Source organism: Ambystoma mexicanum, chromosome 9 (genome assembly GCF_040938575.1).
Source record: "Ambystoma mexicanum isolate Mex_15411 chromosome 9, UKY_AmexF1_1, whole genome shotgun sequence".
Lineage (NCBI taxonomy): Eukaryota > Metazoa > Chordata > Amphibia > Caudata > Ambystomatidae > Ambystoma > Ambystoma mexicanum.
Genome location: NC_090931.1, coordinates 970,183,312 through 970,195,725, shown reverse-complemented (window position 1 = coordinate 970,195,725; position 12,414 = coordinate 970,183,312). Strand labels below are relative to the sequence as shown.

The 12,414-nt window shown below is 44.8% G+C and overlaps 1 protein-coding gene across 4 annotated transcripts in view; it reads right to left on the bottom strand.

Annotated features, from left to right (window-relative positions):
• Window positions 1-749: 749 nt before the first annotated feature.
• The window catches only part of GAD1 (glutamate decarboxylase 1), a 356,368-nt gene continuing 344,703 nt past the window's right edge, over window positions 750-12,414 (bottom strand). For all 4 annotated transcript variants that reach the window (XM_069616186.1, XM_069616187.1, XM_069616188.1 and 1 more), the window contains one exon: window positions 750-4,724. In XM_069616186.1, coding sequence (XP_069472287.1) covers window positions 4,551-4,724 — 174 coding nt within the window. In that variant the 3' untranslated portion in view covers window positions 750-4,550. The remainder of the gene's footprint in view (window positions 4,725-12,414) is intronic.

Sequence of the window (12,414 nt, the reverse complement as noted above, 5' to 3'; positions counted from 1 at the left end):
CCCGCACGCATCTCTTATCATACACTACTCTAAGACACTTTGCACAAGACCTCTGCCATAAGAATGCAGCTCCCCATCACAACAAAAATCCGAAAGGTAGCTACACACATAATGACACTCCCGCTCTTGCATACCCTCTCAAGACTAGCTCTCACCACACGTCCACATGCCAGTTTGACATTGGTGGCTAGCATGGACTTGGCCACCATTCCAAAGCTTTGTACTGGCCTAAATGCACACATGCATACTATCACTTCCGCAAATTTCCCATAACTGGACTTTGGCACCCCCAGCCCCCTAGGCGCATTCACTTAATAGCGCGTTGTGACCATACCAATGGGAAGAGGCACTATACAAATGAACCAGGAAAATACGAGTTTGCCGGTGGGGGTCACAGATCTACTCCAGGCCTGACCTGGCAGTAAATCTGGCCCACCAGCAAATAAATCCTGCAATTACATCCATGGAGTAATGGGGATTTACCAATGTTTCCTGGCACCTGGAATATCATAATAATACTGGGATATCAGGCGGCAGAAATGGTAGGGGCAGTTTGCCGGTTTCCCGCCAGAATTACCAGCGGGAGCGGGATACCAGCAAACTTGTAATGAGTCCACTATGAAATTTGTGGCGCTTGGGCAGGCGATCCGCATGGGAAACCTCTGGAAACCACCAGGATTTCACAAGACGGCAAATAAGAGCACTTGGCATGTATTATGCGCTTTAAGAACCAGATTCACAAACATCGGTAAAGCATAGGGATTTATTGCACTTAGCGTCATTTACAGTAGGACCATTCTTGAACTCTGCCCTTTCTTGTTGAAAGGCATCTGTTATATAAATGCAATTCCCACTAATTCGTGTGTGTTTTCTTTGGCTCACAAATACACTTAAATACCATAAACATTAGATAGAACTTACCTCAATTATATATAAATAGAATACATTACAAATGGAAGAAAATACAAGACACCTCTTTTACATGGTAAATCTCTGCATATAAATAAGCAAATATTTCATATATATACCTACAATTCAACAGTTATCGTACTGCAAAACTATTACGCGTATTCCCTTTTCACAAAGTCATTGGACAATAATATACACAATCTACACAAATGAATCTCTAAAAATACAGCAATAATATACCTGTCACACGACTGCCTGCGCCTCTATTATCCCCTGATATGGCACTAATGGAGATATACGACTAATTTGCTCTGCAGCGCTTTTCGCGGTAACTTATTACGTTTATAAGAAAAGCACCAACAATACGTCTTACGTTGATAGGCAGGAATTTCTTCAGGTCCAAAGAAACTAGCATGCTGCATCTTCATTGGACATATTCCCCAGTGTTGTGCCGACTGGCAGCACCTTCACCTCACTATGGCTTTATAGCTCCTCTTAAAGAGTGCACGTGTGTGTGTGTATATAGGCCTGGTTACGCTACGACGTTCATCCACCGACATTTTGTTTCGATTCCTTTTTAGCCGAATTCTTTTCTCTCGATAAAACCTATTGAAAATGATAGGGGGTTGTGGTTAATGGTATATAAGGAAAGGGGTGGGGTAGGGAATAGTGTAACATTAATAGGAGAGGGGGTTTGGGGGAACCCCCACAAATAAAAATAAACATTTTCGATGGGGTTTTTTCGAGAAAAGAAATTGTGCCTAAACCCATCGAAAACACACTGTCATTATATCATATTATGGATAGGTGTGTCTTAGCACGTGACTAGGCATATTCTGTGCTTATTTCACTTGCTTGAGGTTCACACCTACATAGTTGTGCCTTTTCACCAATAGCATACTGCAGTCCACTCTACATATTTGACTCATTGTCGAAAGTGCACTATTTTCTCCTTTGGGAACTAAGATTGGATCAGTTTAACTAAAGTAGGCCTCTGCAAGAGCTACACTGGCGATGCTTTGGCCTTCAACTCCCAGCAGCCCCAGCCAGCATCGTCCACGGTGAGAAATCATGGGAGTTGTAGGCCAAACAGCCGGAGGACGGCAGATTGACTGCCGCTGAGCTACGCTATTCTGAAGATGCGTGGGTTGCAGGCCCATGTTTCATATATCTCCGAGTTAATGCCAAAGCAAAAATGCTTGTTGTGGCCACCAGGCTCACAGGGGACAATTGAACATTTTGCGCATATCACCCACCCCCCCCATCCCAGATGTTGTGCACATGGAGAATATATGTGATACTCGGTTATTGTGCTTTATTTACACTGCTCCCAAGTGAGGCAAAAGTGGACCCATCTGCAGGGACATATGGAGATCTCGCTGCCAGGCTGGTGTACCTGCAGTTCAGTAGGGTGGGCCCGCCTAGACTTCCAGAAACACCTGGCATATCACCAGATGTCCCCCTAGACTACTTGCCACTGGTCAGAGTAAGGAAGGAGAGCACAGGTTTGACTGCATTTTGCAACCCCTTCTTTCCCGAGGGAACAGAGCGAATGAAAATCAGTTTCTTGGAATGTAATCATTATATATTGTGCATACCCATTTAGTCCCAGGGGGTACAACCAACACAAAGGGGCACATTACAAGTATGCTGGCCCGGAAACAACGGTGCCGGTAGTTGTCTCACTGCCGGAGTGCCATGCCCGACAGGTCTGACCCTGCCGGGCACAGCGGCTACAGTAGGTAGACCGCCACGGAAGCGCCGGCACCGTTAGGAACGGTGCTGGTGCGCCCGTGTCCCCATTCCCATGGAGGGAATGGGGAACAACATTTTACCGGCGCCTGGCTTTCCAGGTCGCCGGGTTGTAATACTCCGGTAGCACCTTGAAGTCAGGCGCCGGTAAATATTTACGGGTCCAGTAGCAATCTGCCAGCAGCACCGGCACGGTTACCGCCAGACCCATAATGAGCCCCAAAGACATTCTAAACAGGGACATTTCTGGTTGGGCCGGTGAGATGGATGTTCACATGTTCCACCGGGCCACTGAATGAATTGCCCAGCATAGCTTTCTAAGAGAATTAAAGGATATTTGAAAACATACTACATTCTAAGGATTGTTTTGTTAGTCGCTGGCTGTATTTAGCATGCCTCTTGCATATTGCGTAATACTCTGCTATTGTTTTTGTTATATTTGGTGCATTATATTTGTATAATCTGCGAGGGAGTCCTTGCGCATGCTTAAATTAAAGGGAGGGCTAGGAAAGATGTTTAGGTCTTTTGCTCATATCCTATGTGTTGGGGGAGAAGCGCATACAGGAGCAAAAGGGATTGGCAAATGTGTAGGAGCGCGCCCACCCTGCGACTTCTGATTATTCTCACCTTCTGGCCCTGTCATTTCCACGTGTGGCTTTGTTGCCATTGGATGCCTTTGCAATCGTTTTAAAGGAAAGAGTCCCAGATGTCCTGAGTTCACAGAACACTGTGTTGCACTTTTTTGTTTTAAGTGTGTATCTTTTGTGTGTTAAGTACTTTAGGGATTGTTATCACTTTGACTGGTGTGAACTTTATTGCTGTCCTTTACGCATGGTATTAAGCTTATCGCAGGCATTTGAGGCTGTGCTTGTCATAGGAGAGCCAAACCCAATGCTTGTTTTGGAAATATTGGATGCAATTTTGGATTCGGTATGAATACAAGGGGCTGCTCATCTACCCAAGTTAGTTGCTAAAAGGGGACATTTTCCGAGGTGCCCAATCTGTATGGAAACCTACACTTTAGGACAGGGGTCTGCAACCTTTGGCTATCCAGAGGTTTTGGGCAACAAATCGCACCAGTCCTAGCTAGCATAGTCAATGAAAAGGGATCATGGGATTTGTAGTCCAAAATATATGAAGAGCCACAGGTTGCAGACCCCTGCTTTTGGGGAACCAGATGTAACGGTGGAAACATCCTCTCCACCCAGCCCCTGCCAGCTCCTTGCTTGTGAGATGGGCTTTTTCGTTCTTCGATCGGGTTTCACAGTCATGTGCTCTGTTGCTGACATGGGCACTGGAGGAGACAGATTTTGGGACCTGTTCATGTGGATGCATACTATCACTTTGATTTGTTGACCCCTTCATTTAAATACAGTAATTGAATCCCCCAAATTCCCAAGTCAAATTAAATAGCATTGAATTCATGGTGAAGGAAAAAAATCGAAGAGTGTGCTCAACAAAAAAAGGATGCACTGAGAGGGAGAACAAAAAACAACAGGACATACCCAAGAGCTGACATCACACCATAATTATCTGCCCAAGCAAATAGGCCCCTCCAATTGAACACATCTAAAGCCATCTGCTGGCAGGAGAAATCCTGAGGTGCAAATATATGTACACATAATTCTAAATTATTACTTTGTCAATATTAGTTTCCTACTAACTAGGGCAAACAGCCTTTATTTAGGGTTCAACACTTTTGGATAATATAATTCCCTTTAATAAATTACCTACATATATATTTGAGCATTTCATTGTGCTAGATTGCCATAGAATAATGGGACATTTATAAAGGGAAATAGAAGGGTTTTGTTCCAGAGGACTGTTTAAAATAGCCAGTCCCGGAAAACAGTGCATTAAATAAATACATGGGGATCTGGTGTCATAGATTACAGATCCTGGCCCAATCGTTCAATTTCCTCCACGAGGAAGTCAATGTCAGACTTAGTAGAAGCTGGGTTGGAAATAACCATACGGAAGAAGTTGACTTTATCTCCTTGGGGTTGATATCCCACCATCGTTGTGCCTGACTCCATCATCATTGCTTTAATTTTCGGTGCAACCTTTGAACAAAAAGAAATGGAAGCGCATTAAAATATGTAATTTAATTTTATCATTTTGAAATACACAATATTTAAAGACAACAATGTTACAAGAACATTTGAAAAGATAAACAATTGTGTTCAAGGTGGATATTTAGGTACAGAACAAACTGAATGGGACTAAATGCGGGTTCTTAATCTATATTTAGCTATCATGGAACATGTCCTATGCGATCTTGGGAAACATTAAAACAGTGTTGATCATATTCAGTCAAGAAAATAGCTCACATCTTATATTCATGTTTGGAAAGGCCACACTTGTTTTCAGGAATTCAGTGAACAGTCAACATATTCTCTCTAAGAGATTCAAGTGCTTCTCGTGAATGCGAAATGGACCATAGCTTTTCGATGAAATGCGTAAGCTCATGACCACTGAAAGGAGTGTCTGACTTGTAGACTACTAGGTTGCCCTAAACTGAAGATATGTTATCAACGATGGGGACTAATTAGACACTGATGTTGAAGAGGTAACCCAACCAATCGGGAATACTCATCCATTAATACGAGATACTTACCCTCTCTCAGAGAACCAAGAAAATCAATAGCTATTTCATTCCATAGTGCGTCAGGCAACTTGAACATTGCTAACCGTTCTCGTTTCTCTGGTTTCCTGGAGCATTGACATAAATGCAGGTGCCCACTGTTTTCTGTACCATTGGGTCCAAACCTGGGAACCACATGGTGTCCCTGATTTGAGGTTTGGTGGCTACCACCCCACAATGTCTTTCATGTGCATTATTGCCAAACTTCAGGCAAAGGGTTCTGGGACTAACCATCTCTTCCGACTACCTAGAAAGCTCATCATGAACATGTTTGAAAGCAAATAAGTTTGCTACAATAACCTTGTGCATAAATATCATGGCAGATAAAATCAGTCACCATCGTTGCAATATGCTTATTCCTTTCAGCTTTCTCACAGTTGGATCACTCTGTATATGTTCTCTTATTTTGAACAAAAACATGGCCCCCCCGCAGTAATGTGTGGGTGAGGAAATTGACGTACTTCTCTGTGAAAGATTGTCATAAATAGCATGGATGCACTGGATGTCTGGAAATGGAGTCCACAGAGTTGAACTCTTTGCCAGGCTTGTGAAGAATGTGAAAGTCATGTTTATGAAGGTGTAGAGCCCATCGCTCGAGCCATGAGGCATTTTGCAGTTTGGACTGCCATGCATTGTCATAAGGGTTTGGTGATCAGTGATGAATGTAAAACGATTTCCGACGAGACACATGTGTAGTGTTCACATGCCCATACTATGACAACATGCTCTGTCTCTGGTTGTGATCATGTGCTTTCCACTTCTGAGAGACTTCTGCTGGCATATGCAATCACATTTCTTGAGGACTCACATTCAGACTTATTTTGAGCAAGAATAGCTCCAATTCCAACAGGGCTGGCATCAAAAGTAAATTCTGTTCACAGGGACAGATTGGAGTAGGGCATGTGTTCCATTGATGTCATGCTTCTCTTGTAAGAAAGGGTGTTCACACTCCCACAAACATCTGAAGAGCACACCTGTTTTGTTAGTTCTTCTAGAGGTGGGCTTGTAGTAGCAACATCTCGGAGCTACTTTCTACAATAGCTGGCCATGCATAGGAAGGAGCAAACATCACTGACCTCTGCAGGAGTGAAATTTCCATGATGGCTTTCGGTTCTATGTTCTTACATCACTATTTTTTTTTCGAGGAGTTTGTTGCAGAAAGCTTTTGGTAGGAAAAACTCATTGTATGTTTTAAAAAACATGTTTGGGGGGCTATTATGTAGTCCCTACTCCCCACACACCCGACTCTTATATCCCATTACCCACCCACCCATATTTTCCTATGAGTTTTTTCAGCTGAAATCTTCCAGCAAAACACTCTGCGAAAGAAAGCCTGGCGATGTCACAACGTTGTACCATGGCGTTCACCTTGGCCGCAACTGGATGCATTCCTATTCACGAAAAGGTATGTCCGAAGAATTTCAATTGTGGGTTAGGAAACTCAAATCTTTTGACATTTAGCGCTAAATGGAATGGTTAATTGGAAGATAAAATGTTGTAGCCTGCAGGGAGACTGTAATTGCAAGTAAGGGTGGACACGGCCCCTCCAATTGACCACAGAAAGCTCCAGAGCATGTAACGGTTGTGTCCTTTTCTATGTTAATACTGGAAATGTGGCATTTCGATGATTTGTAATGTGGTGTTCTTCAATAAAGAGAATTGTTTTATCAGATTTTAATGGAACCTATGCATGTACAAGTAGCATCAGATCACGCTTATTACAACTGAATATTAGATAGCATTACATACATTATTTTGGTCGCCCTTAAACATATAGAGGAAGTAGGAGACAACCCGTATATTTATTTGTTTTGCATTTTTAAAGCGCTCCATACAGCCCGTGGGCATCGAGGCACTGTTACAGGAATTGGTCCTTTTTTTAGTTGCGTAATTGTTATTTTTTTTTGTCTTAGTTGCATATTTATAACGCGCTTAAACACCCAGAGGTTTCTAAGCGCAGACACGGGGATCGAACCTGTGTTGTTTCGTGTTGTCTTGCTTCCAAGGCGCGCAGGTTGCCGCTAAGCTATCCTCTGGGGTACATGCAGGCATTATGTGCATACCCACTCCATTTGGCAGTTCTGTACTCGCTGAGTAGGGTACATTGCAAGTCTCCTTCGTTTATTAAACAGGTTGCTACTTAGCCATTAATACGATCACGGTATCTTACATTCTATATCTAGTGAAAGTGATGGATGATGTTGGGGCTAAAGAGGAGGAAGGGCATAAGAGGGAAAGGAAGATGGAGCAGGTGGAGTTGAGAGTATTACAGAGTACGATTTGGGAACAGGCGGTCGGTCGGTCATATCACAGACTGTAGTAGGCTAGCAGTGCCAGTAAGGGGGTATGCACCTACTGAGTGAGAATTCAATAGGGCCTGTGAGGTTCGTAGGGTTTGCAGTTTTTTTTGGGGGGGGGGGGGTGGGCCTCCGGGAGAGCCTTCAGGTTCCAGTAATGTCAAGAGTCCTGAGGGAGGAAAGGCGTTGAATGGGAACTTCGGAGGCGCTCAAAGACTCCTCTAATAGTCTCCATGGCCTAGGGTCAGATGCGCGCTTCCTGGAGAGTTGGATTTCTTTTCGGTGTACTTTGGGCACTTGATTCCACCAGACAGCAACAGAAGAGAGTTTCAGACAGGTTTTTACAATTCCCCATTATTCCCCTAAAGGCCATTGCCAACAGGATGCCAAACAGCTTTTCCTGATGCCGGTCTCTGCAGAAACCGGGATTGACGGTGCCACACATGACTCACACAATTGAAAAGGGGGCTTGATCAGAGGCCAGATAGAGCTCCAGAATTGAGATGTGAATTTGCCTGTGAAGATCACTTGTGTCAGGGACCCTTGTTCAGATTGGCAGGGCCAGCAGAGCGCTTTGGGTGATTGTTGCCATTTTTTTCTTAACTCGGAGAGGATAAGGTATGCCCTGTTATATAAAATACTAGCCATATCCCCTGCGTTGTCCGGGTCTGTAGATGACATGCACGTGGGGGTCTGCTATTGCCTTGTGTATGTTGTATTATGTCCGAATGGCCTATTTTAGAAAAATCGCAAAATCGGCAATCTCCTGGAATCGCCTGTACTGATAGCACAGGACCCGACCCGACTCCACCGCTGTGCAGGGGGAATGGGTGGGGTTGGTCAAATGTCACTATTGCCAGTACACCATAGACCGGTATGTTGAGCGTGGGCCACAATTTCAGCCCTCCAACTGTTATGGGGCTGGAGCCAACATGCAAACACCCTTTCACAAATATATGTATAGATATAGGGTCTGGATCATGGAAGACGCCCTGGAGGTGTGTCTTATCTTTGGCCAGATTTTAGGCCACAATGTGCTGAACTGAGGTCTGCATTCTGCCTCCAGCGACTTTCGGTGTTGCATCTGCTCCGGTGTATTCAACAATTTGTATATCTTTGAGGTCGATTTTGGAGCAGCTGCAAGGGTATATGCGATTAGCTGGTCGTGGGATCCTCCCCTGCGTGTGCAGTTCACCAGTTGGAGGAACCTCAAAAACTCCCCCTCAGGGATGCTCAAAGCTTGCTGAAGTGACTTGAAGGGCTTAATGCCTCCAGGGGACCATACATGATCGCAATGCAGCACCCTCGCCTCACCCATGCTGGCCAGTGTATGGGTTTCCGGCCCACTTTTATGTTATCATTAATCAATATTGGTTGAGGTCGTATATGACCACTTCCCCACTTTGGAGAGAGCACCCAGTCCCATATATATTTGCCCGTGATGGATATGGCACCTAATCCTTAAATAGATGGATGAGCTTTTATGTAAGGGAGGTCTTCTGAACGATATGGGGTCGCTTGGTGGTTTCTAGATCCTGCCAGCCTGTGGTCTCTATAGGTGTGCAACTTGCGAACCATTTTAATCCTTGATTTATTATGAAGGCCATTTGATATCTTTTGAAGTGTGCAAGGCCTACTTCCGCGTGTGTGGTGGGTAACTGAAGGCTTCTGAGAGAAATTCTGGGCTTTTTGCCCAGCCATAGGTATTGAACCAACTGCTAGTTTATGCTCTTGAATAGAGTGACCGGCCATTCCACAGATAGCATGGAGAAGGGGTACAGTACTATTGGCGAGAGACTCATGTTAATGGTTTCCACCCTCCCCGATCAGGATAGAACCAGAGGCAACCACTTGTTTAGCAAGGACTCAGCTTTCTTTTTCGATGGCGTCCACGTGCACCAATATTGTATTTTGCACGCAATTAGAGAATTGCATTGCTAGGTATTGATCGAGGTCTGCTGCCATACAAAACCTGCTGACTCCAAATGTGCTTTCAGACAGTATTTATTTAAAGGGATAGCCTGCGTTTTCTCAACACTCAGTTTATGTCCTGATACCTTGGAGTATCTTGGAGTATCTAGCTATTTCCTTGATGAATTCGGGCAGGGATGGAATGGGATCTTCCATATAGGCTACAATGTCATCATCATAGGCTGACACTTTAACCTGGAATCTTCTGAACCTACTCCCTTTATAGCGTCATTCATTCGTATTTGCTGGAGCAGCGGCTCAAGTGATAGAATGAAGAGGAGTGGTGGAAGCGGGTATCCCTGTTTAGTGCCTTTGTGCAGTGTAAAGTAGGACGAAAGCACACCATTAGCAAAAACCGTAGACCTAAGGTGTTGGTATAAAGTAGGTAACGTGGAAAATATCTATAGACCAAATTCATGCCATCTCAATGTTTCTGTTAAAAAAAACACTCCACCCCGCCCATGATTTATCTACCGATTCTGCCAAGTCTATGATTTCACAAAGTAGGAGGGTATTGGTCACCGAGACTCTGCCTTTGGTAAAACCAGATTGGTCCTTGTGGAATAGCTTAGGGAGGAGAGGATCTAATCGCATTGCCAATACTCTTGCAAAAAGGTTTGCCTCAGTGTTGTTTAGGGAGTTAGGCCTATAGTTTTTGCAGAGGAGCTGATCTTTCCTGGGTTTTGGGATCATGTGAACCATTGCCTTGCAAAAGGTCCCCCTCAGATCTTTCCCTGTCTGGTAAAGTAAAAAGAGGGTGTTGTAGTCAAGGGCCAGAATGTCTATGAAGGTTTGGAAGAAATCCACAGGTAGTCTGTCAGGTCCTGGTGCCTTTCCTTTTTCAACTTGTGTACTGACTCTCTGACTTCTGCAATCGTGATCTCTTTAACTCTGCAAATTCAGTTGGGGGAATGTCATAACTTGTAGGGTGCGCTGTGCTGGTTCGGTAGTCATTAATGCTGCAGGCCGAAGGTGTCTCCCTGGGGTGTATAGGAGGCTATAGAAGTTAGCAAACTCCTTTGCAATTTCTTTGTCTTTTACTGTGGTTCTACTTTCCCCTCTTAGTACTTAGTGGGTCTTTAAGTAGGAAGCCAGCAGTGCTTCTGTCTTATTGGCTCCCCCCAAAAACTTAGATTGCTCTTTTAGGAGTAGACCAGAGGCTTTGTTGGAGGTTTCCCTGTTATATTCTAATTTGGTTTTAATGAGGGCCTGCAACTTTTGTCCAGAAGGTGATTTGAGATATTCCTTTTCTTTAAAAAGTCAGAGGGCCTCCGTAGCTTTATTTCTTGCTTCCCTATTTTTCGCCAGAGACATTTCTCCCATTTGGGCCCAAGCGCTTGGGAATCAGACAAGGCAAATGGTAGAGGACGATGACATGCGGTCAATTCTGGCTTGTCTGTTTCAGACATGCTGAATCTAAGGTGATGATAATGTGAGACAAGTGTACATCATATGCAGGAGAGTTCAGAAAATAAGTTGTATAAATCGCCCCCCGGAAATGTTCTTGTTGTTTTCCGTCTGCATTGCATTGATGATGCCCACACGCAAGATGCCCATCATGTGAGGACGTGCAGTGACTGCCCTGGATTAATTGTCCTCGCCAAGATGGCCCCTGTGTGGTGACACGGTTCATTCTAGAGTGCAGTGCATTGAATTTCAACCTCGCTGGTTGGGGAGATCACCAACTTGTGAGCTCAGCTTCAGTATCTTCAATGCTGGCCACTTACGGCATGCTGTGACAGAGGAGCTGTGGAACTGAAGAGAATGGGTCTATGACACTCGTGGCAGTGGATGACGATGTGCACACGGAACGAAGCATAGCAAGGGTAGACAGTTGCAACCTCTTCTGAACACCTTGCTAGCTAATGATCGTGTCCTCTGTGGTGAGGACATGAAGTGAAACAATATATGGAAATGGAATGAAAGTTTGTCTCTTATCTTTATTTCTGCCCATAGTCCGTGCAGGTCATTCTCCTTCCCCTTGCTCGCTTGTATTGCCTTTCTGCTTCCCAACTCCTCCAACTCCTGTCATCGGCTCTCCCACACCCTTTCCATGAGCAGCGCTTGAGTTCCCCACCCGCCTTCTCTCACCATGCTCCGGATGCTGACAAGAAGAAAACATAGGACAGGTGCTGCCAGCAAGCCTTGCCACATCTTGCATGATGGGAAGGAAGAGAAAAAAGAGAACTGAAGCAGGGCTCTGCATTAGGAGCCGTGTTCTGTTTCTGCACCGCACCAGGCATCCTATGATGAAAGAGAGAAGACGAAGACGCTGCTGTCCACCCATGGCAGCCCGTTGAGTCAGGGGGGGTGCTGCATTTTGAGCCCCATGGTTGCCCTCACTGCTCCTGCTGCCCAGAAGTAGACTGCCCTCTACTCTGGGCTGCTTGCCTGCAAACGGACCCATGGCACCAGAAGCAAAGGAGTCTTTAGGGACTTGAACTCGCAAGATGTGAATCGCCCCTACTCTCACAAGACTCGAGGCTGCACGTGAGGAGGTGGCGTGCGCCACGATGGACTTGAAGCACATACTTTAAGAAAAAATTAAAAACATATCTCTTCAACTAACCTGCTAGCTGCCTCTATGGTAACCACGCCCCACAGATTCCCATAAACTGAGCTCCATGTTTCTATGTTTGATTGTAAGACCTTGTTGCGCCCATATGCCTCCGGGTTCTGAGGAGCTAGTTAAAATTAGTAAAGTAAAGAGTGTCAAGCTTGTGCTTCCCAGTGCTCCTCTTTACTTGGAGGCCTGAGGGTCCATTATACCTGCATTGAGTGGTAAGATTCATCACAGATTTGAATGAAAATAGCAGCAGTGAAGCACCTGTTGCCTGTATG